Raw genomic sequence first — 27,731 nt, 5'->3', positions numbered from 1 at the left:
GACAGGCATCAGCACAGGGACAAGTTGACGACAACAAGACACAGTTCATTCATTTTTAAACCAGCATGCATGCTCTATGGAGCCACTGCTGTACTCCTGCCGTCTAGACAGAGAGTTGCTTTACTTTCCTCCGCCTGGTTCTGAACTTTTACCGGCAATAACACTATGGACCCGCTATGGACGGGCACCGGCGCTCCGGTACGGCATGCAAATACGTACTCTGACGTCGGCGATCATGTGGCTTTTGGCGTAGATCCTCCTTGTGATCGCCAATTTTTTCTTTCCTGTCGCCTGTTGTCTGCTCGGTTATTGGACCGCAGTGAGACAGTTTAGAGCAGATTGGGGTTATTTCTCGCTATAGCAATCGCTTTGGGATTGTACCGCTCTACCTGAGCATCGCGCCAAAACGGTGGGCAGGTAAGAAATGTATAAACTCTTCCTCTGTTTTTCTAACGCCCCCTTACCCTCAAAAGTCCCTCAAGTTAACACTGCACGTACTTGTTTTTGTGCCCCTCGCGTGGTTTGCTCTGCCCCTGCGTGACTCCCAAACACCCACACGCCTCTGTCTAAATATTGTAACTTGTCTCGCCGCATGAACTTTGCCTGCTTATCTCTTTTACACCTGCGTGCTGAGACAATGTGTCCGCCAAGTTGTTAAATGGACGTTTTCTCCCCCGTGTTTAAGTTTCACTTTGATACGTTGTAACCGCCGTGCGAGAAGGCAGAGCGGAGAAACATCGTGTCTACTTTTCCTCCTCCCCGTGTCGACATAACCAGCAAAACATGGCCGTCCTTTGCCGACATGTTGTTACGTCGGTGGCGAGAGGGGGAACATTTGGGGAGAGTGTTTTTCTGCGCCCCACTGTCACATTTCGGGTTGGCCGGGGGAAACGGCCGGTAAACTGCGCACCGCGCCAGTGTACCTGTTCACATTCAGCGCCACTGACGTTTCACAGCAACTTTTGGAGTCCGACGTTGTTTATAGACTTTGATTTGTGCGACTCTGTGATGTAGGCGGAACGTTACCCCTGGTGATGCCTCCTCCCCTCCAAGACCACGGCAGACGGACACACTGCTGTAGCATGGACTTGTATCCTGTCTGTGCAGTAGGCCTGTAACTGCTGTAAAAAGTCAGGCGTGGTTGTTTTTATTCAGAACATCAACTTATTTGAACCCAGCGTCCAGGACTGCAGGCAGTGGGTCGAACACGCTGTGCTTAAACCGGACATGAATGTGTCCTCAGTGCACCCTGTAAAACCTTTGAACGGATAGTTGTTATTATATTTAGCGGTGTTGTATCTTTTATGTTTTCCTGTACTGCATTAGATCGGACTAGTAAAACCACTGAAAAGCATTATATGCTTACAGGATTAGGATAATACATAGCCATAATTCTAAACGCATAAACACTCGATTACCCCAGTGGAATAGTTCAAACAGGGACATTCAGCTGGCTCGTACAGGCCACTAGCACCTCCTTCCTAGTTTCTAGCTTATTCCATCCATGTGTCATTTTACAGTCATTTCATACAAAGTGCTTATACATCATGTATGTTTATTATTGGGAGTTCATGCAATACATTTGTTTCAAAAATCACTGCAATCTTTCTGAGAATGTTGTGCTTGCATGTCTCCATCAGACCCCAGTGCCTTCTATTTAAGCCTTAAATAATTGATCTAATTGTGTTATGGAGAATTAACATAACACCTACGTTGTAGTACACAATACTATTGTCCTATATGTTTGATTGGTACTGGGGTTTACACAGTCCAGATTAACTGATTGGGTATTCGCCATGACTTAATGTGTGAATCCACATTAAACGCAGTTCATTTGTCAATGTTATTGTACAATTATTTTAATAAACCTAATAAATTATATTCTTTCAGTCCGTCACCAAGGAGACCGTTTGTGCTAAAACTGCAGTCATTGTCCTCAGGTTACCGTACAGGAACATTATTCCCATTCAGTGAGATATATCAGTTTTAAAATGTTATCAGATTAGTACTTGGTATTGGTACATGCCCTCAATTTAAGGTATGAGAAGAACAAATGGGTGCATCCCTACAAATTACCATACATTTAGTACTTATTGACCTGTTCTGTATTGCTTATGGACATGATAACTATTTGATTTAAGTCTATCCTAAACGTAAAAAGAGGTGATCACAACAATGAGTGAAATGAGAATATGCAAGGAAAAATGAACACCTTACTTTGATAATTCTACAAACAGAGATCCTCTGACAGCGAGTATGTTTAGTTTAAAGTAGCATTTCATATCTTGGACATTTCCAGATTGTTACTTTGCTGTAATTTATTGCACCTGTTCACCAACGTGAAGTCCTGTGGGCCAATTGTTCGAAAAAGCATTTAGTGTCTGTTAAAGACATTTATTTTCTGTCACCTAGTCTGTATCCACTTTCTTCTGGGTGTCTTTATGAGATATTCTTTTTTTTTTTTTTGACAGCATTCCCGTTATACTGGAATGACCTACTATGTTTTACTTCAGAACATACCTTGATCAACAGCCCCACGGAGCCCAATCCGTTAAAGATGTAAGTGATTGTGATCACAGTGCAGTTAACCCTCCTGTCAAACCCGTTACCAACAATTCCTCTGGGTATAGACTTGGCTTTGCTCGCTAAGGCACGCACTTCTGCTCTTTCCATTTGAGTGAAAATGTGGCTTGTCTTTATTCTTTTCGCATGTGATCTGCCAAATCATGGATAATGTTATATAATTTATCATGACAACAAATTCATTATTGGTGCTGAACAATCAAAGGGTTTTTGTTGATAAAAGCAAACCATCAAATTCCAAAATCACACACTTTGCTTGGCAAATCACGTAGACATTTTTTGCAGGGAAAACATCTGGAAATAGGTTATTAGGAAAAAATGACAAGCAGTAAACTAACCAAATAAAATCAAACTTGTTTATGCCTGCCCCAAAAAACTTGAATGTTACAAAGAATTGGTCTCAATTAATATTCCTTTGGTCATGTTAGGCATATAAAACATTATTCAATGTTTTTTTACATTTTGACAGATGCAAGGTTAAGGCTGTTTAATTTTTGGGTGGATATTGTTATTCTCAGTATTGCACAAGGGGATTAGAGAAATGCACAGATGTCGCCTTCCTATCTTGTTTTCAAAATCGGTGACGGCCCCATCATCACTTTACGTGTAAACCGTAAGGGAGCGCATTTCAGTAAGGAGAAGTGAACATCTTATACTAGTTTAGTTTGTTTACAGTCAGGACTTCGACAGCTATTTTTATTTGAAGAAGAGGCAAAGAAATCTACTCTCATTGAATTGCCTAATTTTCCGGGCTTGCTCAACCATGCAGTGTTTCTCAATGTACTGTGACCTCTTAGAATGTCGCAGCCATAACATCCAGCTGTGAGGGGATGTGCTCTGTTTTTTTCCTAGAGGCACTTATTCGTTTGTTTTATTCACATGTTGGAAAATGAGACACTCAGTCTATCAGATTCATAAAAATAACAACCATTGGTTGGAGGAAGAAAAAGTCCTCTTCAGTCAAATATCATTTGTATAAATGATGTGCAAGGTCTGATTGTTGAAAGTCATCTTTCCACCTGATTTTGGATGGGTCAGTCATGATGGCAAAAGCTTTGAAAGTGTCTGTTGCAGTTTCCGAATGCTAACTGTTACAACTCATCTGGAGGATTTGCGTTAAAACAATAAGAAAGTGTGTTAGTCCTGTTTTCAATGCTGCGGGAGAAACTGTGTTGTGTGTACTGCTAATGTTATGTTGTCTTGTGTTTGAGCCAAGAGCTTAAAGGGATGGTCTGCAAATTATGAGGTGAACCTACAATAGATGTAGGCCCTTGCGAAGTTAACAGACTGTAGTGGCTTTGAAGAGAGTAAATAATGCTTTTAGTTGGTTTTTGGAAACCGATATCTGATGGCAAGGTAAAGCTGTGAAAATACATTGTATCGATTTTTTTAGGTGGCTAAATTACATTTGACTGATGTCCCCATATTAAAAAAGGGATGAATACTATGTAGTTTTCCACTTACGATAATGATGACACACTGATGTTGAGTCTTATTTAACGATTAAAAGCTGAAGGAATCAGATCTCATCTAAATTGATCTTGTTGACAGCTCTCTGTCTCTCCTATTAACTGCTGAGCTAACCTTACGTTAGCTAATGTTACAGTTTCACAATTTCCCTGAAACTGGAATGGACATTTTCTTAACATTATTAATCATTTTATACACCAAATAATTTGCCAGAAAATAACCAGTCGATTAATTGACAATGAAAATAATGATTAATTGCAGGCCCAGCTGCAGCTTCACCAGAGAGCAGTCAACAGTTCATTTCGTAATGATGTCAACTCTCAAGATACGTGTTTAAAACGTCTAAAGAAGCATTCTAACAGCATGAACAATTGACTTGTATGGGGACAATTGAACGAGAGAATTTGTAGTGTTGGTATATTTTATGTTTTTGACTGGTTATAAATGCAATGGTTGCCAAAACCCTGGCTGTTGATAATTGGCATGTTGTTGATTTGGAAAAAAATAATGTTTTATTAGAGCCTTACAGCAAATCATAATACCCATGTTTCTCTTTTTAACCTCACTACTTGTTAAGGTTTTTCCTGACCGGTACTGCATGTGAGACACAATGTATCAATTGTATATTTTATGTTAGTTTTGAGCTCAAAACTCTTTATCGCATGTAAAGTGGGTGGTTATGAGTAGTGCCAGCTCATCTGTTAGGTTTCAAAAAGTTTTAGTTCTTCATAATCATCACGAACACCCAGCATGTACCGCCTGCACATCACACTTTAAAACCCAATGCCGAGCTTTATATAATGGCTGTCCGTTCTCTTGGTAAAGCGCTGGAATGAGTCATCACGGGCTGGAGGACGGAGGTTGTTGTCAACATGGCCCTTCGTGCTCAGACTGGCTCTGTGATGACATCATCAACATCCACACCGTGCTTTGTTTGTTCCCGTGTTTTCAGTTCAGGTCCTTCCCCAGCTGTGCCTCCACTGGCTTCTCAGACGTGTTGTTAGGTGACTACGGCAACCACAGAGATGAGCTCATCAACTGTAGGAGGGGCTGAGAGGAAGAGCGTGATGGTGGGAAGGAGACAATTACAGAGGCAGAGCTGAAGGGTTATATAGGGACAGAAGGAGAGGGAGCATGAAATCCACACTGTTCAGGAGAGTTTGTGTGATGTCTGAGAGAGACAGAGCGTTACAGGGAAAGGGACAATTGAGTGAAGCTGCATGAGTGTTTAGAGAGGAAGATAGAAGAGAAAGCCCAATGCAGTCTACACGACTACCTTAACATCTAAAAGCAATTCTCCAAATTTGTGTCATGTCAGTTAGGGCTGTGCAACTAATCAAATTTTGATCGTGATTTTGATTTTTGGGTCAAACGGTCTCCAAACTAATATAATCGAGTTGAAACGATTAATTTGGCATTTTCCGTTGTCTATGGTAGGCCTAGAGATTTTCTGAAAGAGACGCACATGCGCAATTCAGTCCCTCCCCCAAAGCATTCAACGCTGCCCTGCTGACTGGCTCTCAAAGCAGCTGTAAAGTGAAGGACGCGAGTTGTGTATGTGGTGACCCGCAGTATTCAAAAAACAGCGCAAGTGGAAAATGGCAGAGGGAGGGCAGCCCCGTTTAATCGACAAAAAGGGTAGAACAAGTTCTTTTGTATGGGAACACTTCGGATTCAAAGACTCCGACGAGGCTCAGCACCACACAATGTGCAAAATGTGCTACAAACTGATATCTGCGCCCCTTGGCAACACAACAAACTTATTCAATCACCTCAAACTTAAGCATAAAGTCGCTTACGACGAATTAGTAAAGAAACAAAAAGACAAGGCCACAACCCACACGACATCAACACAGCAGCGATTTCAAACAGACGGTATAATGCGACTCCCTATCCGTCGAATTCAATACAAAATGTTGGATTCAGAATGTTGTCAGTGCACTTAAACACGAGAAAGTTTATTTTGGATAAAAATAAGTTTTTCTATGTCTTATTTGATTTTCTTTAAGTACATTTATTTTATTCATTAAAAGTTTTATAGAAATTGCAGAACAGCAGGATACATATTTGTAAATTATTTTCGATTTGAACATTTTTCTATTTTTTTATTTGAACATTTTGTGTAGTAGGCTTATCTTTCTAAGGGGATTTTTGAAAATTCTCAGTTTTTTTTGGGAGAGAAATGCTGTAATAAATGCATTGTGTTTTCAAACTTACTTAAAAATAATCATTTGAATAATCGTGATTTCAATATTGACCAAAATAATCGTGATTATGATTTTTTTTCCATAATCGAGCAGCCCTAATGTCAGTTTTTGGTGCATTAGGCTGCGATTTGCAAGCTCAGGAACTAGTTTGAATCCTGGAAATCTTCAACTGCAGCAATATTTCAAGGTAAAGCCCACAAAGGTCACAACGCTCTAGAAAATGATGGTTTTATGTGACCCATTTCTGGTGTTGTACTGCAGTTGCTGTGGCCAGTTTGTGCCAATGGACATCTTTTTGAGAATTGCATTAAAATTTAAGACATTTATGGGGGTATGAAGAGGTCTGAAATCAAACCAAACCATTAGTATTTGCAGTTTAAACACTCGTATGCATTCTTGCTGCATTGATTTTATATAAAGGGACAGTTCATCCAAAAATGTGTAACTATAAACCATCGCCTCGCAGAACGGTGCATGCATCTACTTGTGGATGAGAGGCTTGTGCTTGTGACAGCCTGCAATGTGTACTATATTAGATCCTCCCAAGAGATGTTAAAAATTCTCTAGATAATGAGCTTCAGTTTTCCTTTTATTATTTCCTTTAGCTTAGGATACACTAATCCATCCTTTACAAAGGAAAACAAATAATGCTACAGGAGGAAGTATGTATTTTGGTCTATTGGTGCAAATTGCAGTGCTTTTGCATGTGGACGCTTGTATTTAACTAGGGACTAATTATTGGTTGCCACTGCAGTTTTATTTTTTAGCTTGTAGTGCTCCTGAAGTTGACAAACTAGATCCTCTGGTTATATTTTAAACATTCAACCACTATGCGCAACTCTCGGAAAAGTTGGTCTCAAACCGCTGCACACAATGGGGACTGTATGCAATGTAAGTTGTGCATGAATGGATGAATGAATGTGTGGAGTAGCTCCCATTCTCCCATCCCAGTGTCCTCCAAATTTCAAGTATAGGAAAAAAAGGAAAGGGAGCTTACAAAAAGGCCTTCTGCACTGCACCACGTAAGCCGCTGCCACGGCACAGACACACCCACTCCTGCCAGCGTGAGACCAATGAGAGGCTGGAGACAATTTCACAAGCCACACCCACTGCAGGGAAGGCAGAGATTGACAGGTTGGAAATCTGGCCCAACAGGAGGACTAAATAGACACTGAGACTCTAACAAACATCAAGTAAAAGACCTCCAAATTCTCCAGGTGTCCTCTTTTGGAAGTAGGTTAATCCTTCTCTCCCTCTCATGCATGCACTGTACAGGATATACTGTACGCAAAGAAATAATAATCAAGCTAAATATCACGTTGCATTTGCAGTGTTAACAATGCAACCTCTGACTGCAGTTTTGCAGAACCCCTCCTTAGTCTTTTGTCATTGTTGTCCTAATTTGGAGGCTGCTGGTTGGGTGACCTTTGTCCTACTTTGCTACTGTTGTAAAGTGTGTTTACTGTAACTGAAACACATTAGATTCTGCCCAAATAAAAATAAAAATTATAGATCATTTTTTGCAGAGTTTTAAGCTCCTAAAGGTTGTCATGGTAGGTATATTTCAGTGGGAAAGTAAGCTGTGCAGAAGGCCATCAGGGAGAGCGAAGAGAGGAGCATAGAGGTAGACAGACGGAGTGCAAATACAACAGCAAATCCAGTCAAGGGGGGGCCATTATCACGACACCTAAATAAAAATGTTCAAGAGGGATTGTTAACCCCTTTTATTATTCGGTTCGCGGTAATGAAACTGCCCCGCTCTCCATCTGCTTTTCATTCTCACTCGCAGCCTCGGGATCAAGTGAATGCTCGCTGACGTGTTGGCATTCGTCATTGGGGTCACTTTGTGAGTTTATATGGGGCTACAGCAACAAACTGAATTGAAACAGCATTACATTTTCCATGAGAACTTGCGTCAATAACACATTGGTTCTAGCATGCAATGCAAAATCCAAGCCCATTATAGTTTGATAAAGTGTGCTTAAAATTAGATGGCTTTTTTGGAGTATATCCCTAGAATATTGCTGATTGGTTTTACTATATCCAGATCTATATTCTGATTGGGATGCAGTGCCTAATGCTTTACATATACACTGGCTTATACAACGTACTTAACACCTGAATGTCATCCAGGTATGATAAGTGTGTACAATGATTTTTAACACAGAATCAGTTATGTAAACCTTACCTTCATGCAGTAAAAAGTGAGCCGGCTTTTAAACACCGCTGCTGTCGTGACACTGATTGACCTCTGCTGGGTTTCCGCTCCTGGATACGAGCACACAAACTTTCTGTTGGTTACAGTGTTACCATGGAAACACAACCATCAGCAGAAGAGTGGGTGACACTTGGATATTTTTATAGCTTGCCCTTTGTGTGTGTGACGAGGAGTCTGTGCGTGTTCAGTGAGGAGACAGGTCTGGCAATGTGACACTACTGTTCCCTGCTACATGTGAGCCAGAATAACCGGAAGACTGGATTTCTTATTTAATACAGTGCAGTCTGTGGTACTGTACTGTATGTAGGCCAATGTGTCTCTTGTAGTGTTTGTGGATTAAATAAGGTCACAGCAGTCATGTCCAGTCTAGCTATGTGTTACTTGGAAGGGGCTCTATTATGCTCATTTTGAGGTTAATATTTGTATTTTGTGCCTCTACTGTGACATGTCTCCATGCTTCAATGTTCAAAAAGGTCTTTATTTTTCTCACATTGCCTGCCTCTTTTCACCCTCTGTCTGGAACCAGAGCTCGTCTGCTTTGATTGGTTAGCTGGCCGGCTGTGGTGATTGGGCGACCAATTGAAGATTAGCTTAAACCAGTCTGGACATTCTCCTCTGACTTATGGCGTCAACAAGGCATTTTCACCCAGAGAACTGCCGCTCACTTGATAGTTTCCCTTTTTTGGACCATTCTCTGTAAACCCTAGAGATGGTTGTGAAAATCCCAGTAGATCAGCAGTTTCTGAAATACTCAGATCAGTCCGTCTGGAACCAACAACCATGCCACGTTCAAAGTCACTTACCTTTCTTCCCCATCCTGATGCTCTGTTTGAACTTTACCAGGTCATCTTGACCATGTCTACGTGCCTAAATGCATTGAATTGCTGCCATGTGATTGGGTGATTGGATATTTAGTTTAACAAACAGTTGAAAACGTGTACCTAATAGTGACCAGTGAGTGTATATCACACACTGCAGGAAAGGGAAAACCCCAAATGCACAATAGGGCCCTTTTTTAAGAAGCTTGGCAAGTTGTCAGAAGTTGGTGTGTGAAATTGGGCAAAAAAGTAGATCCTGCACCTTTTTAGTAGATTGAATAAAACACTGAATCGGAAAAAGTGCTGATCTTAAAAGATGTTCATCTGCAAAATACACAATTTTAAAGGAAAATGTGCTGATGTGACTAAACCCTGTTCTGATCTTAAGAGCAATCCTGCTTTGTCACACTGATACCAGTATCAGCTAAAACGAAGTTGCAAAAAAGAGTATTGTAGTATTTTGGTGAAATTGAGTAGCTTTTATGTGACTGAACCCTATTTTTCTATATATAAAAACTCTCAGAAATACTGAACCCATTTTTTTTTTTTACTTTATCAGCATCTGCCTCAGAAGTCCAAAATGGGTCTGACCCTAGTCTAAAAGCAACCCTTTCTATCATTTATCCTCGCTAAGTCTTTATCCCAGCCCAGCTGAAGTAGCGCTGCTCTGTTGCTATGCAGAACAATCCGAGCACATCAGCACAGTGCAGCAGCGCTTTGCTCTAGAGGAGCCGCGTGATGAGATTTAAATCAATTCTGCGACGGTCCGAAATTCTGCCTCCACCCCTGCTGCCTGGGACATGTTGTATTAATGGCTGTGGTGCTTCTCCAACAAAATTCAGACACACACACACACAGACACACACACACATCACACACACCGCACAAACACCATCCTCCTCACTGCAGTGGCTGACTGGTGAACCAAGCAGTCAGGAGGGAGAACACACCCCATACAGCACTGCCAAAAAAAGCAGTGTGTGTACTCTCTTTGTGCAATATGTTTTTGTTACTTACTTTGGATATAAATTGTGTGATGGAGCCTCAAAGTTTGTGTTTATTTAACAGAAAAGTCACAGTTACAGTCAGTATTTCTACAGCTTGTGGTTTTTGCGCTGCTGGCATGCTTTGCGCTTGTTATTTTAAAGTGTTAGTGGCTGGTTTGTACTTCATCCTTGGCTTCAAGTGCGGGAGAGGTTGCCACCCTTATGCCTTTTGTGTTTGTGATTACAGCCCGCCGGAAAACTCAGTTGACTGTCTCCACATTTCAGCGAGTGCACGCAGGGCCTTGAAAGGCTCAAGTGCACAGGATCAGTCTGGCTGCATTATATAATTTCCTGTGTAATATCATATCAGCCATGTGTTCTTGGCATTATATTTTCTCCATTAAAAAGCATGGGAATGCCTTTTCATCTCTTGCTTTCCTTTCTTAATGTGCCACTGAAAATGGAGCTGTGCGACTTTGGTGTTTTTAAAGGGCTGGTTCTGAATCCCACAATAACACCAACACACTGATGGATCAAGGCATTGGTTGTCTGTGTGTTCTGTGAGGTAAAATTACAGTTTTGGTCAAAGGTGTCTGGTGGCTTTCGTAGATCACAGAGAACTTCTTCAGTTGTCAGAAAGGGCTGTCAGAAGTGGTCATTTCTTAAGTAGACAAGCTGCACAAATGCTGGGACTACTGTCTGTTGCTCCAAACTGGGAGCGTGTCGACCCGACCGCCATCTACTGTACAGAATACTCTGACTATGAATAACTAAATCATTCCACTCCAAACATCAGAAGTAGTCCTTTTAATGTCTGAGCCACAGTTGCAGTGATCGATGAGAAAAGTAGTACCCCTATAACTACACCACTATACTCAAGGTCAGAATAAGAAATCCATCAATCATCCCACTGCTGGGAAATGTACAATAATGACACATTCAGCCAGGGACTGGTGGCCTAGGGGGGGTTATTCGGTTCTGACGTGTAGTAAGAGAGGATATATGCATCAGAGAGACTGTACTGCCTCTCCAAAAATTCCAGTTTCCGAGAGTACAGTCATATTTTCCCCCTTACTACACTTTGAGATTACATCAATGATGCACAGAAATAGGAGCTGAGTGCAGAGGGCTGCTGTGACTCATTTGTTCAGTGTTGCTCTCTTCTCACTGCTGTTTAGATACACCTCCTTCCTATAGCACCACCACCATTGCTTTGCGTGACAGTCTTCATACATTAGACAGGCTCGGTAATATGGAGAATTTGTATTGCTTTATTGCGTATTCTATCCAGTGTGCAGCCAAAAGTGATGACTGCCAAGGACTGATAAGTGTGTGTTTTACCTGGCAGCATTAAAGGTATCTCTTTCAGAAACACTCCGCTAATATAATGCACCAATCAGACAGACAGCCAGACATAGACAGACGGGAAGGCAAAGGGGCTGCCAGGCTGGGTATTCATACAAGTTTAATGAGCATCCCGACAGTAAGGAATGTGTGGCTCACAGCTCACTCTGCACACAGACGCTGGCTGACTAGGTTAGACAAACTACAAAAAAGGCGCCAGACTGACTGTTTGACCCAGGTTATGAAAACAGCCGAGTTTGAGCGCAATTATTTTTTTGAGGAGAAATAATCTGAATAGCTCTGAAACATTACTTCAAGCCCGTTTCTATGAGCTCCGTCGCAGAGATGTTTACAGCCAAACAAACAAACAGCTCACAGAATACAATTCATCCGTCAGGGACACCAAATGATAAAGTTTGTACGGCTGGTTAATTCAGTTGTACACTGGCATGGTTATTAATCACATCCTCTGCCAATTATCTCTTCCATGATGGCACTCATTGCTCCCAAGTAGCCAGTGAAAGCAGTGGGAGACTCCTACTAGAGTAAAGAGAGGAAGAGGATTTTGGTGCAAGTGTATCCTCTGTGTTCAGCACTCTTTGCACAGGCTATTGTCTTTGTTTGAGACAGTCAGCTAACACAAGTTTAGTTCTACTGCAAAATCTCCAACTGCTGAGTTGTTTGTATTGACATTTTGTAAGATAATGTTCCTTTTTCTGAGCCGGCCTCTGTTTAAAATCGGTCGTGTTGCGAACACTTTTTCTATAAAATGACTCAGTAGTCACTTTAAAGAGTGAAGAGCAACTAGCAACTTTTATGAGTTGACCACAGTGACATTGTTTAGCTGGTGCTTTCTAGGTTACTTCTATATGCAAAAATGGATCTGCTCATCCTTTCTCCCTCTGACTGTGGGGTTCAAAACACCAGTGGGAGGTAAAACAGTCCAGCTATGGTGTTCTGCTCACAGTCAGATCCTCCTGCAGCCCATCAGCTCCCAGAAAGAGTGCGGGCTGTTTCAGCAAAAGTTCAGCAGGTCGATTGAAGTGGCACTTCAGATGCAGCTGACAGATGCTCTCTCTCACCAGTGGTTGGCTTCATTGCTAGATTTTGGGCAGACTTTCAGGGACAACGTCGCAGTGTGAGGCTTATTAGGTAAATGCACTGTGGTGTGTAGCATCAATCTAAACTTTGATAATCAAACTCAACATTTGAGTGCTTTATTTCTGCACAGTTGCACTTACAGATTCGGCACCACTTACATTAATGATGTACTTTTTGTAGAATTGGCTGCATAGGATTGTTTCTGACTCTTGTGATCCCACTATTTCAAATAACTCCAGAGTGGGAGTCTAAAAGTCAACATTTATTGAAAGAAAAACCCTTTAAAATATCCGACATTTACTACGTGTTTTTGATTATCAAATATTCTGCTTTATTCTTTTTTTACATTCTCACTCCCCTGTTGTGGACCACAAAGAAAGTACCCACTGATGTTATATTCACAAAATAAAGTCTAATTAATAAATCAAGAACTACTGATTCAATCAGATGAATCTCTTGGTTCAAAGTGATGTTTTTAAATTGGTCTCCCTTTTTGTTATTTTTAAGACAAACACTTCCATTTTATTTATTATTCTGCCAGGACAGCACCTTACCATTTCTGCCTGTCTCTGACCTATTTTTATTTTATTTTTTTAACCATGTGACTCATTTTAGAGATGTATTAAATGTTCAGCTTGGTGCACCGTTTGACATTCAGTGAACAGGAGGAGGGCAAGGAACAATCAACAGCTCTCTATTGATCAGAGGAATTTCTGACATGTTAGAAATCAGGATCTCACACTGCAGAGCCACACAAGAATTCCCTCTATTCCCCATATAAGAATGTACTGTTTGTACCGTATAACTTATAAGCTTACTTCCAATTCTCTCCTCAAGCCATACTGTACATGTCTTCCTTACGACCTAGCTGTCAATATAAGCTATAGCAAAACATTGTTTTAGAAGTCTCCACAACAGATGATCAGGAAACATGATTGTGAACGTGTTTCAACGTTACAGACCTCCGCTTGCAAACAAACTTCTAACTCAAAGCATCTTCATTGACAATAGCCAGAACAATCAGTCGGGGCAGATCTGCGGTTATATTTTGTATTTTATTCGCACACTGGACCACTTGATGGGTGGGCCATAACTGTGAAAGATAAATCATGAGCTGTGACTCACCATTTTTGACAATTTACTTGTACAGTACGTGTTTGAACTCAAACAACAATTCTAAAATGGTGCGGTGCGTCCCCATCTTTAAACAGTCTTAATCTTGCCAATAACAGTGGGATAATCTGAAACCCAGTAACATTTCCTGCTACCTGAGAATGTACTGTTCACAACTTGCTCTGATTATTCCAGAAAAAAACTTTTAACTTCTTCTTGTGACTTTGCCTTGACCTTCTCTATCGACTTTCTGTGAGCGAAGCTGAGAAAACCTCCCGAACGCACCGCTCTGCATCCTGCTGGAATCGGATAGTCCTGACTTTCAAGTCACGCGGCCTGTCAGATATTTCTGTCTTCCTGAGTTTTCTCATTTGTTTCTAAAAACACCAAACCCAGGTGTTGTGGTCACCCCTATATATACACACAGTCTTCGTCACACGGATGTAGGAGCTAGTTCACTACAGCTCTACGTCCGTTGTTGCCATAGAGACACCATGGCAATGAGTCTGCATTCTAATGATGCCTCAGTGTGTTGTGTGAGGAGTCGTGATATCTCGGGACAATGACTGGCGAACGAGGAGCCTTGAAGGGTAAAGTGTCATGTGATTAATGACACTTTAGCATGACAACAAAGTCTAATTCTGACGTGCTGATTGGACGGAACCCTTTCTGCATACACTGTTGCACCACCCTTTTGTGCGGTAAACTGTGCAGGCTTATATTTAATGATAAATTCTTCTCTTTTTTTTTTTGATGCGTGTAAACATATTTTAGCCATCAATATTTACTCCTAAACATCACATATTTAACCAGCCTTGTATACAGGATACTTTTTTTAATTAGCTACAGGACTTTCCCTCATCATCTGCTGACCTTATTTTTTTGAACTTCATTACATTTTGATGTAAGAGCGCTGCTGCTGCCCCGACTCAATTTGATTCTCACTCATGTGAATATGAAGCTTCTGCATGAGGCCACTTGAATATCAATAGACTTTCAGCCAGATAAGCTCTCTCTACTCTTATTATAATATTACCGTAGGAAAGTTTCATATTCTCACTCTCCCTCAGCTTTTCTTAACTGCTTCTTCTTCACGGAGGTGTCATTTTGAAATATCAGCTCTGGGTTTTTTTGAGAGCTCTCTCTGAAGCCGCTTTGTCTCTGGTTTTCACTTTATTCACACTCTGTAGCACAAACACATTTATGATATGTCAATATTTCTCAGGACAACTTGTCCCACCGACAGCTGCATATATTTGCATACCATATCAAACCACAGATTTTAAAGCGTGATGATAAAGGTTTTTTAAGATACATAAATAGACACTTTAAAATCCTTCTGTAAAACTTGTCAAAGCCTGTCCATGAAGCTAGGTTGTTCTCATTTCCTGTCCCTGTAAAATTACAGCCGCCACTTGAACTGTTCTCTGCCAGTTAAACCGATAAGCTGTAATTATAGCAGGTTGTAAGTATAAGTGGCCAAAGTTCATATTATGGTGTTATGCTTGTTGCTCTTGTTGTTGACATGGCAGTGCTTCAGCTTTAGTGTATTAGTAAAAATGTGCCAATATTTATTATTGATTTTTGCTTACTGATCAATTAATAGTTAAGCCTTATTTATTCCAAAAATATGCATAGTTGTAAAACATTTATAATAATTATGTTAATGTGTCTTCGATTGCATTTTTCTTCTCTCAATATGACCCTCCTGCCCAAGACAAAAAGGGTTTGTTTCACAATATAACCTTTTATTTGGTTTGGCTCCAGATTAGTTGTAGTTGGGGGGTTGCATGCACTCTATGTTTTGTATTTTATTGTTTTGCACAATATGAAAATACACAAAAATGACAGCTCAGAAATTAGAAACTGTGCAGGAAGAGGCAAAGAACCCAGTGGGCTTTGTTCGGAGCCTCACTCCAGTTAACAATCACAATGTTTTAAAAAACACAAGATCAATATACAACAATAGCTTAAATTCAATCGTGATGGCAAAACTTTGTTTTTATCACACATGTAAAAAACAAAACAAGTATCATATTTTGATTAAATGGTTTTCAGGCATTTACCTAGGCTAAACAGTTACAGTACTTTGGTATGAATGAAATCTATTCTAGATTTGTATTCCCCTAAAGCGGATGGAAAATAGACTCTATGAGTTAGACACTTCACACACTGCTCCTCTCCATCAGCCTGAACCAACACGCACTCATTATGCAGGGCAGGGTTTCTTGTTTTGGGCGTAGGATTTTATTATATTTCCAGCCCCAGTGATGTTGTGCTGTCTGTCAGTGGACTACCTGTAGACCATCTGCTCTGCACTGTTTGTTTGTTGTTTGTTTTGTTTGTTAGCTTCCTCTGACCTTTCTTATTGTGAGCCATTTGTTGCCCTCTGGCAAAGTGTTTACTCTACTACCTCCTTTTGGATGGTGGCACGCTGCAGACCCACATGGGATCCTGCTGAGCTATATAAACCAGCATGTTGTCTTCTCTTGACACGCTCAAACCAGCATGTTTGGTTTCTGCTGCAATACTTACCAAAGGCACACAAAAAGGTTATCTAAGGCTTTAACTTACTTTCCGTTTTCTCTGCTCCCTTTACCCAATGTTATTGTTGGCTCATATATATTTTTAATTTGTAACTGAAATAAATATTTCAGACTTGATCTGACAAAGTATTATCTTATTGTATCAAATGTACAGCAGATTTCACATAAAGTGGGTTTATATGGTACACCTGATGCTTTACAAACTGTACATGACCTTTTCACTTTTGATGTCATATGTGACCCTCTCCCTCTCTCTCTTTTAAATGTGACCTAAAAATAGATGTCTGAAATAGATTAAATTACTTTTATGGATTTTGTTGAAATTTGAATTTGTATAATGTGTTCGATAATAATCAGTACTCTTTGTTCCATCCAGGTACCATCCTGTCATGAAGTTCCTGGAGGTCTTCCAGCACTGGAGCTGACACTGTTAGTGAGCCCGGCCAACACTACACCAGAACCATCCCGACCAGACCTCCACCTGAGACTGGCTGCTCACTCCCGTCCCAGACACTGTCCTGTTTTCTAATTCCTCTCTGAATATCAAAGAGAGACCAAGCCGGTCTCTGGGTCCCACTACAGGTCAGGCCTCCTGGCTGTTCTACAGATCTTTACCCACCCACCTGTGATAGCAATCCTCTTTCCTGCACCAGGAGCCCCTCGGCCTCCTTAATACCACCACTGGCTGAGCACTGACACCAGGTGAGGGCAGCGGTCCACCCAGACCCAACCAGGAGCCATCATCATGTCCAGCCGACGGAAGGCCTCCACCCCCCTAATGATCCGCCCAGAGCAGACCATGGTGGAGCTGGACGATGACACAGACGATGACATGCAGGTACACTTCCACTTTGTTTGTTAGGAACGACTAAATAAATTATGTTATACGTTTTTATATTTTGAATATTTTATTTAGAGATAGTTTTTATTCAGTTGGTTATTGCAAATACAAACCCCAAAATACATGGTATGTAGGTATCACAAAGAGATACATAACTTTAGATTTCTAGTAGTAATTATAATATTACATTATAAGAAAAACTTTTAAATAAAAAAAGGATATAACAAATGTAAAACAAAAATAAAAAAATATTTGGATAAACAAACAGCCAGAAAGCTAACCTGTAATACGTACATATTTAATTAGGTATGGTTTTCATTTCAAAAGCTATATTGAGCAAGAATTGTGGCTCTATTTTTTTTAACGCAACTTATTGTGATGGAAATGGGGCGAAGCCTGCGAGCTAGTTCAGGCAGTCAACTCGAGCACCAATGATACATTCGCACATAGCGCCCCTCTTCACACTTGCAACCAACCAAACATAGTCTCCTAATCCGGCGCTCTATTTAAACTGTTGGATCCGCCTACCTCTGCCTCGCTAATGCAGTTGCTGCTACTACTGCTGTTTCTACGCTGCTTATGCGTTCACCTCGCTGCTGCTGCTGCTGCTGCTGCTGCTGCTGCTGCTGCTGCTGCTGCTGCTGCTGCTGCTGCTGCTGCTGCTGCTGCGTCCACGTTTGCGATGCTCGCCTGCCCCACCACCACCCCAGCTTCCACCTGTTGGCTCGGGGGGTAGTTATCTAATCATCACTCAATGTTCTATGTAAATATGTGGAGTGATGACGCCAAACTCAAACTATATACTGCTTCTAATGTACATATTAATGAAACGTGTGAGTTGTCTAACTGAACTATATTAATTATACACCGAATTAAATTGTGGTTGCTAGGGAAAAAAAACGGTGAAAATATCAATAAAAAAACACATTTTTATAAATAGATTTATGCATTTTTGAAAGGGTTTCTCAGATGTTCATTACAAAGGAACCCATGAATTATATAAACACTTTTCCAAAAAATCCATGACATGAATTGGGAAATCTTTTTTTTTAATGTTTTATATCCATTTAATCTATAAACTGCCTTTTTTCCAGACAACATCAGAGAACCATACTGAGGAGAGGCCTATGGAAACTGATCTCTCAGCAGAGACGGAGCCCTCTGTGGAATTAGACCTGACTGGATCGGCCGCCGACCCTTCCCTGGCTCCAGACAAACCCCAAGCTGAGCCACCCGACCTTTCCAAGCCTCAGCGCAGACAGCAGGGGGGCTACGAGTGTAAATACTGCCCCTTCTCCACACAGAACCTCAACAATTTCAAAGAACACGTAGACGCCAACCACCCCAACGTCATCCTCAACCCCCTGTACCTGTGCGCCGTTTGTAATTTTAACACAAAGAAGTTTGACACCCTGACGGAACACAACGAGAGGTGTCACCCGGGGGAGAGCAACTTTAAATTCAAACGCATCAAAATGAACAATCAGACAATCCTAGAACAGACGATAGAGGGCTGCAGCAACAGCGCGGTCATCTACAACACCTTTACTGGCAAAGGGGACGACCTCAGCGCTCTGCCGCTCAGCAAACCCACCACGGTCAAGATCGGTAAACCAAAAATGTCGACAGATAATAAACGAACAGATCTGGCCAAGAAACCAATCACAGCGGTCACTGTGAACGGGACGGTCATCATCCCTGAGTCGACTCTGCTCAAAGCAGAAGGCCTTTCACACATAATGCCTTCCCTACAGCGGCCTCTCAACTACTCTCAGGTAGGATAGGAAGTGTAGCCATTTCCTTTGACTTACCATTCCTTTATATTCTGAGCCTGCAATGACGTGTCTTTTAAAAGTAGAATGATTTTTGTCAAAATCACATTTTATTGTTTTATATATGTCCTTTTATTTAACCAGGTAAAAAGAGGTTTTGATGGTAATGCTTTATTTTATGGGTCTGTTATTTCCCAGTAATTTAGTGCTAATTATAAGGAGAAATGAACCAGTGTTCAGTTTGTGCACCTCAATTCATTAATTCCAATTAATTGTTCATATAAACCTGCAAGTCTTTTATTCAGAGCACTGCAGATCATCTGAAGATGTAACAAGAGAAGCATAAAATCTAACAGTTATGGGGAATAAAGTTACCAAATTATTAGTTTTAAGAGGTAATTTTAATCTGGTACCAAACCATTACTAAGAAAATTACATTAGAGATCCCTCAAATAAAAATGTTACCATTGTTTGCTTTTTTTAATATGCACAATGCTAAAACAAAATGTGTCCATGTGAACACTGTTCTCCTTATTATTATTATTATTATATGGGAAAAAGCCATTTAGTCACCATTGACACTGTATTCTTTCAGGTTCCGAAGATCGCAGTGCCCCTCAACACAACCAAATACAACCCTTCGCTGGACGACAACCTGACGCTTATCTCTTCCTTCAACAAGTTCCCCTACCCAACGCAGGCAGAGCTCTCCTGGCTCACCGCCGCCTCAAAACATCCAGAGGAGCAAATCAAAGTCTGGTTCACCACACAGAGGCTCAAGCAGGGCATTAGCTGGTCTCCTGAGGAGGTAGGAATTAGTGAAATGATGAACATTAGAGGCACTTATGTTGATTCTTCAAATTCAAGTGAGGTTCAGTGTATTTTACCAGTTATTTTTCAAATCTCTGAGGCTTAATAAGGTATCATCTGGTTTACCGAATACTCACCATTTCTAAAACATTACATTTGAAATGCTTGATTGAGGTTACATTGAAAATAATTGTGGTTACTGCCGATAATGACTGTAGCAGCCATAACTACAAAGATATAATTGTATTTTTTTTATAACAAGTGCTTTCCCTCTGACAGGTTGAAGAAGCCAGGAAGAAGATGTTCAACGGTACAATCTCCTCTCTGCCTCAGACCTTCACCGTGGTAGCTCCTCAGCTTAACTCCCAATCATCAAACATGTCTGCAGCTTCGAAAGCCATGCAGACCGCAGCCTCCGTCCTCCAGTCGCTGCCCTGTCAGCTGCTGGGACAGACCAGCCTTGTACTCACTCCTGTAGCCAACGGCTCCACCGTCACCTGTGCACCGCTGGCCCTCACCGTGGCTAACCAGGTACAAAACCCCAGGGAGAAAGGTTAACTTGATAATAACCAATAACCAGAGACCTAAATTTAGCTAGCGTTAATCCATGTTTGCAGTTACTGTTATCACCTTTTCTGTTATTTTTTAACTATGCATAAAACCATTTGCTACTTCTGCATTTGTTGCAGTCGCTTATTTGTTTTTTTATTTAATTATTATTCAAGCCGTAGAAATACGAGTTAAATTGAAGGAAAAATCCATCAACCCTTAATCTGTGCTTTAAAGCACCTAAACATTATTTGGCATTGGTAGAAACGTCCTGTTCTTCAAGAGGCTATGCTCAATGGAAACCATTTTTAACCAATAGAGAAACAATGGAAGCCCCATATTTATATATATTCTAGTTTAATTAAATATATTTAACCTATTGTAACTTTACAACTGAAAAGAATCTATTATTTGGGTAATGTTTTTTTGCTTTTTCGGTAATTGAATTCTTTACTTTTAATTTTTGTTACATTGAAATCATTTATATGCACATGTAAGTGTTATGGAATTGGTTTTGTTTGATTATTAAAACTATACAATGGACAGGGCTGTGTTAGAGTGGAAACGGGGGTTATACTTCATCTATCCGACTGTATCTGTTTTTATTGCATTGAGTTAAAACATTTTTTAAAGAAACCTTGAACATAAGCTACCTTCATGTCCACCACAGGTGGCACAGTCGCTCAAAAGACCCCTGGCCTCCCCTGTAATTACCACGGATAGTAAACGACCCTCCATCATTCAGACCTTCTCCGTGCCCATGGCCACATCCAAGCTGGCGTCGCCCAAAGTCCTCAGTTTCACCGTGGACCCCAACAAAACTGCTGAGCAGCTCTCAGTCCTGAGGGCCAGCTACACACAGTGTCCTTTTCCCGAGGAAGATGAGGTAAGAATAAGTGAGTGAAATGACATTTCTTGTGCCATGTCTTACAAGTTAAACATATATTTGTGGGATTTTTGGCATTCAGATTTTTGTAGCTGCTTTTTATTTCCAATTCAGTTTTCTATTTTAAAACACACCGCTGTCACTGTTGGACCCCACACTTAATTTTTCATTTTCTGTTGCTCGTGTTAAAGATCTACAGGCTAATAGAGACCACCGGGCTGTCCAGAGGAGAGATAAAGAAGTGGTTCAGTGAACAGAGGCTCCTTAATCTCAAAGGTATGTGGCATCATCAGTGTCGCCCCATCTAAAATGATAAAACACCCTGCCTGTACAAAAAATCTGCCATTTTTCTGTGGGTTTTAAACAAGCTTATTTTGATTTTGAGAAGACGGGTTTTTAGTTGAAAGCAAAGTGATTGTGGTCAGTAATCTGTTAGTCATGTACTTTTAAGAGCAATTTAATTTAATAAAATAAATGACCCATTTTGGCACTTGCATATTTTGGTTTTTCAGTCTCTCTCTGTGTCTCTACAAAGGTGTTCCTCCCCCTCCGGTGCTGGTGAAGGCAGAGGTGACTCCAGCACCCAAAGACGGTCCTGTAAAGAAGGCGGTGCCCAGCCACTTCCCCCTGCTGGAGAGGGTGAAGGGGAAGTCGTCAGATCAGCTGAAGGCGCTGGAGGAGAGTTTTCAGAGAAGCGGCACACCGACTCAGGAGGAGCTAGGTAAAGATTAAAACATTTCCAATAACTGAGAAAGTGGTTATGTTAATAGTTATATAGTTACCTAAAAATAAATGACGCTTCAGCCCATATTTGTTGTATTTTAGCATTTCAAAAACTCAATTTTCACCGTGGTCATTAAAACTGTTTGCTCTTACCTATTTTGAAACTTCCTGACTGAATAAATTGGGTGAAAATCAGGTGGTTAGAAAAGCAGTGGGTTGTGTTCTTGTAAAGTTTTGTACCCTCACTCCGTATCTTAGAATTTGAAATTAGTTTTAAAAGTCCAGTAGTGTTTTCTACTATTTATACAAGTTCACAGCATGTGACTTAATTTTCTTTCACCTCAAAAGAGCTGCGCGGCCCGTCTCTGGTGGGTTCCTGCAGACAGGAATAGCAGAAATGTTTTTAATGAGCCCATTTTTATACCCCCTGAGAGGGAATGAATTCCCAGGTTTCTGAGAAAGCCTTCCACTTGGTGTAAGACGGCTCAGCTGATCCACTGAACTCTGTCCTGCTGCAGACCTGCTGGCCCAGGAGACCAGACTGTCCAAGACGGAGGTGGACTGCTGGTTTTCGGAGCGCCGGGCGTTGAGGGACAACATGGAGAAGGCTCTGCTTGCCATGTCTGCGAAGAACATGGAGGAGCGGCCGGTAGCGCTGCTGAACGGGGCGTCACACAGCGGGAAACCTCCACGCTCCTCTCCACATCCACCTGTCCTCTCCCCTTCTTCCTCCTCCTCGTCGGCCTCTTCCCCTCCTATACTCGCAGCCTCCTCCCCTCACCCACCCACCCTCTCCTCCTCAGCATCACCTCCCATCCTCACTTCATCTTCCTCCTCCTCTTCTCCCCATCCCCCAATCCTGTCAGCTTCCACCAGCCCGGCTCCCATAACCGGCCTCTCCCTCCGCCTATTAAGAGAGGTAAGAAAAGCCGACAAAGACACATCAGCACTTATTGGATGAAAATGTATTAAAATCTGACACAATTTAAAACTTTAAATCAAAAATACATATTTTTCCTTTTAGAAATATTGTTATTTATGAACAAAGTACACCTGCCAACCAGTGAGCAAGAGCCCCTTGTCCATAGGTAGATGCACGAGGATAAATAGCTCCTTCATGAAACTGCTCACACCAAGGTCTGCAGATTATCTTTCATGATTTCTGGAAAGAGACATTGTGAGTGTTTCCAAGTGTATTTCTTTGAAGACTTGAGAACCACAAGCGGAGTGCCTTTTAGATCCATTATACATAGAAAAACATTCTACAGCTGATATCTCAAGAACTCTGCAATTGACCCAAAAGCATCTAAATAGATGGAGAGCACTTCAGGAAAAAGGAAAATGTGCATATTTGGTTTTGGGATGACCTGTCTCTTTTAATGTGAGCGTCAATCCTTCGAAACAAGTGCGGATGGGCTGCTAATGGTATCAGTACATTAATGAGTTGTCACTTTGAAGAGATAAATTAACATGACATAGCACCTTTTTTGTGCATGAGAAGAAGTGTAAAATTAATTAAACCTGAGAACGTATAGTACCGGTGCCTGAGAACAATCTGTGATTGACAGCAAATGAAGAGACGTGCTGGTACTTGGATATTAGAAGTGAGATAACACAGTAACGTGATGACAAGGTCATATTTGACAAACTCAAGAGAAGCAGCTGAAGATTGTTGTGGTTATAGAAGAGCAGTTTCCCATAGGATTACAGAACCTATAAATGGAATGTATATCCATGAGATGTCTCTTGAAAGGAGCCGTACTTGTTTTATACTCTGGAACACATTGCACAGACTGCCAGTGCAATATGTAATACATACCTTATTTTCTACAGCTGGTAGAATATGAAGTACTTTGTAATACATATTGATACATTATTTATCCCATTTTTAAATACCATAAAAAAACATTCAAAATATCCTCTAAGGATCCTGAAATCCTGTATTACCTTTATGTTCATCCAGTAGATTTTAAGATATGTGTTTGCCTAATAGCTTGTATTAAACCATTTACTTTTAAACAGTTAAAGCAATATATGTCAGAACAAATTCAATAGTATTCTAAATACAGTAATCAGAATCTGCAGAGATATTTAGACTATTTATCCGCTAATTGCAGGTAAGTGAAATACCTCCTGAGTTTACTTCCTTAACATAATGAAATCATTACATAAGACTCAAGCTTTAAATGACTAACGCTCTGAGCTCAAAATGACTTGCACTCCAACACATTGTACATGATAGTCTAGGGGGCGGGACATCTTTAAGCTGTTGACCAATCAGAGCAGACTTGGCTCTGGTTTCAGACAGAGAGTAAAAAGAGGTGCTGCAGCACAGGCATTATGAGACAAATAAAGACCTTTTTGAACATTAAACCAAGGAGACATGCCACAGTAGATGCACCAAATACATTTATAAATTTGAAAATGTACATAATATTTTCTTTTTAAAATGATTGATATGGTAATCTGTCTCCACAGATGTTCTGTCGGACCCAGTGGCCGTCTCCTGAGGAATACAACCAGCTGGAGGTCCAGACAAGCCTCGGACGCACCGACATTGTCCGCTGGTTCAAGGACCACCGATCGGCATTGAAAAACGGTGAAATTCTGGAATGGAGGGAAAGTTTCCAAAACCAAAAGCTTGCAGAGCAGCAGAAATCAGGCCAGGAACAGAACGGCCAGAGTTCTGAGAACAGTGTTTCCTTGGAAGTCAAGGCTGTGAAAGGTGAGTTTTTGGCTATGGGAAGAAGATTTAATTATTTTGTATGCAGTGTTTTATACCCATGTTTGACTTTGTGTTTTTGTGTTGTGTCTCTGTGGTGTACATTTCCTATTCTACAGTAGTTGGTGCAGTGGATGAGGCCTGTGTGAACGCAGCAGCTGCACCGGAGCACTCCAAGCTGTCTGACCAAGATAAAGTGCAGTGGTTGACGGACAGATTAGCCCACAGTGTGACGGACCTGAGCCGGACCAGACCGGACCAGACCAGCACAAGCCCTGCTGACAAAGGAAGGTGGGTGGAGAGAGAGCAACCGATTCACCCTACACTTATTTTTCTACTGTAATGTTATACAGATAAAAAAACATCAACTCATTGCCAATTTTAGATTTTTCTTAAAGTAATATCACAAGAGTTATTTTAAGAGTTTATGTGTGAAAACAGTCTATAAATACAGAACTGTATGGTTGAGTTGTGGATACATTTGCAAGTTTGATTTGTTGCATCAACTCAAAATGTGTGTATGGTTTATGGCATTCACAGAAGCATTTAATGTGTTTTTATAAAAGCCTTCAAGTTTTTGTTTAAACTTTGCATCTGTTCCCTTGTCAGATGGGTAAAGGTGACCGTGGCAGTGGGGGAGGAGAGTGATGCAGCAGTGGAGAGACCGAAGCTGGCAACAGACACTGAAGTTCTGAGCATGGAGCAGCCTGGGAGGGTCACTGGTTGAGAGCAGGTTGAAAGAAAGTTAATATTGGATACAAAATTGTGAAAAAGCACCAGGCTTTAATATTGCTTTGGATGGATTTAGCTTTTCTGTGTCTTGGCAAAATAGAAAAATTAATGTTGAACTGTTCCTTTAAGATGCCACAGCTGCAGCCTCCAGCGATCCAGGAAGTTATTAGGGTGTAATTACCTCCGATTGGCCCTTCAAAAAAGATGGCCTGCTGGGATGGCAGGATGATATTTGGACCCACACCATCATTAGCATTAACATGTAGACCCACACGGTGTTATAGTCATAGCGAAGCAAAGGGTGTTAAATTCTAATTATTCTTTAAATAATTTGTATCCAAAGCTTAGTTTTTACCTTACATTCAAAAGTATAGAAGCCCAAAGTGGACTTTGTTAAACTGTCTTAATGTTTTTTAATTTTCCAAAATTGTCAAATAAAATGTAAATGTTCTTTTTTATTTAGACATTTGAATACTGTCCACTCCATTATCATACTTTTAAAGGTAATAGACCGCCCATACGTATATTTGGAAAGGCTAATCCAATTTTAATTTTACTCAAATAATGCATTCACATGAAAAATGATAATGCATTTGAGGAATATATTACATATTACAACATTTTCAAGTTTTCATTATCATTTTAAAAGCCCCTTCTAGTGCTTTCATACAAAACCAATATCTAGCTATTTCGTTTTTATGAATTTCTCAGCGAATCACACATTTGGTGAAATTTGAATCTGTAAATAATGAGTATTACCTGTGATAATAGGTAGAAGAACAGTGATGTTAACTTTACTTAGCCCATTAGTCAGCTCATGCATTCATTCCTGTCTGGTTCTATTCCAGGTCCAGTCAAATCGCATGTGGAAGGAACCAGTGATGTCTGCGTGTGATGTCATCACAAAGCGCCGGGGACTTTGCAGTTCCATTGTTAAAGCACTGACAGATGTGTTGGACAGATGCTGACATTAAGAGGAGTGCCAAAGCTGGACTTGATGCATTGTTCTTACTACTACACTTTTTCTTCTTTTAAAGAAGCACCCTTGTAAATATTTTTCTGTATTACAAAAACAGTTTGTACAGTTTTACTGGGAGGGCAAGTTTTGTTACATTTTTAAAAGAAAAATTCAAAGACTGGTGCCCCCAAACCTTTTTGTTGTTGTTTTAAGATCAAAGTGTATGATAGTGTGTTATTTGCTGAAAATCAGTCCTATTTTTTTGAAAATCATGACTACTCACTAAGAGTATTTGAAAGCACTTGCATATATCCCTGTGTTAGTGATAGATATTCACATGCTAGGCCCCTTCATCTCAAACTGTTGGGAGACAAATCCGTTTCTCCTGCAGCGTCACCCTGACTCGCACTCATAGAATTACGCTGACGGAGGTGAAAATCAGTCAGACGTGCTCGAGGGCCGCTAGAAGGAGTCATCGTGTTTCGGGCAATCGGAACACGATATAGAAATGATAAATCACATCGAGTGTAGTGTCTGTTTTATCGCACCATGCTGCCTTTTTCTGCTCTCTTATCTGACATTTGCTTTCCACCTCAGAGAGAACTGGGGAAGATTATTTCAGCGTATCAAATCTTTTTTCTATAAAAACTTGAAATATTCTCGAATGAAAGTGTTATGCGCATGATAAAGCAACTTCAGCTCCAGCGATCTGTGAACACCCCTTTGCTTTTGCTCTTTGTTTTTATGGCTTTAGAAAGGCCTTTGTGTTCAAATATGGATTGGTTATGTTGATTTCTGTACAGTCGGTTCAGAACACCTGACCTGGTGGTTCATGAATCTCCACATTAACAAAGATAAATGATCAGACCTGTGCTGTTATCAAGTAAAACACACATTGGAATATCACAACTGTTATGAACTTCTTGCATGTGCTTCAACAATTTTCATTTTTAACAACTCACTTTCAGAAATGATTTAAAAGGGATATCTGTGATTAATGGGTCAAATTGCAAGCGCTTGCAATATTTGTGCAGCAAAATAGTTGAGTTGAACTGTCATTTTTTCCATGGTTCGAACAGCAAGTGTATGGCTGTGCTGGCTGAATGTCTGTGTGTGCTGCTGTATGTGAGATACTGTACATTTTGTTGGCTAAAATTGGAACTGCTTGCATTTTTCATTTTCTACTTTAAGTTTGCTGTAACTCAATAAAAACACAACCGACTGCAAAACCGCCTTTGTGTTGTGGCTTGAATGATCGCACCAACATTTTTGGATTTGAACAAGGTACAGGAAAACTGACTGGAATTGCTTTCTTACTTCAGTACACAATTACATTAATTGTGTGTGTTTCA

At 40.7% G+C, this 27,731-nt stretch overlaps 1 protein-coding gene across 7 annotated transcripts; it reads left to right on the top strand.

The window, feature by feature from the left end:
* zhx2a (zinc fingers and homeoboxes 2a) lies at positions 1-27,610 on the top strand. Of its 7 annotated transcripts, XM_063878978.1 has the most exons (15): positions 1-417; positions 2,472-2,559; positions 16,763-16,968; positions 17,040-17,224; positions 18,322-19,002; positions 19,595-19,807; positions 20,089-20,340; positions 21,029-21,244; positions 21,436-21,520; positions 21,780-21,965; positions 22,486-22,886; positions 24,446-24,692; positions 24,809-24,980; positions 25,299-25,422; positions 26,270-27,610. In XM_063878978.1, the coding sequence occupies exons 4-14, from the start codon at positions 17,132-17,134 to the stop codon at positions 25,414-25,416; spliced, it is 2,664 nt and encodes an 887-aa protein (XP_063735048.1). In that variant the 5' UTR covers positions 1-417; positions 2,472-2,559; positions 16,763-16,968; positions 17,040-17,131; the 3' UTR covers positions 25,417-25,422; positions 26,270-27,610. The 7 variants fall into 7 exon arrangements, with proteins under 7 accessions (XP_063735048.1, XP_063735047.1, XP_063735046.1 ...); XM_063878977.1 differs by lacking the exon at positions 2,472-2,559; XM_063878976.1 differs by having other exon boundaries at positions 16,763-17,224.
* The last annotated feature ends 121 nt before the right edge of the window (positions 27,611-27,731 follow it).

The sequence above is a fragment of the Eleginops maclovinus genome, chromosome 3 (genome assembly GCF_036324505.1).
Source record: "Eleginops maclovinus isolate JMC-PN-2008 ecotype Puerto Natales chromosome 3, JC_Emac_rtc_rv5, whole genome shotgun sequence".
Lineage (NCBI taxonomy): Eukaryota > Metazoa > Chordata > Actinopteri > Perciformes > Eleginopidae > Eleginops > Eleginops maclovinus.
The sequence above is the reverse complement of the archived record's forward strand: the minus strand, read 5'-3'. Positions and strand labels throughout refer to the sequence as shown.

What these genes read in the sequence shown, in the direction of transcription:
- zhx2a (XM_063878977.1), top strand. Translation starts at nt 17,132, where the DNA reads ATGTCCAGCCGACGGAAGGCCTCCACCCCCCTAATGATCCGCCCAGAG. An exon ending in TTAGCTGGTCTCCTGAGGAG is followed by an intron (nt 19,808 to 20,088) that starts GTAGGAATTAGT and finishes TCCCTCTGACAG; the next exon opens with GTTGAAGAAGCCAGGAAGAA. An exon ending in GAGGCTCCTTAATCTCAAAG is followed by an intron (nt 21,521 to 21,779) that starts GTATGTGGCATC and finishes GTCTCTACAAAG; the next exon opens with GTGTTCCTCCCCCTCCGGTG.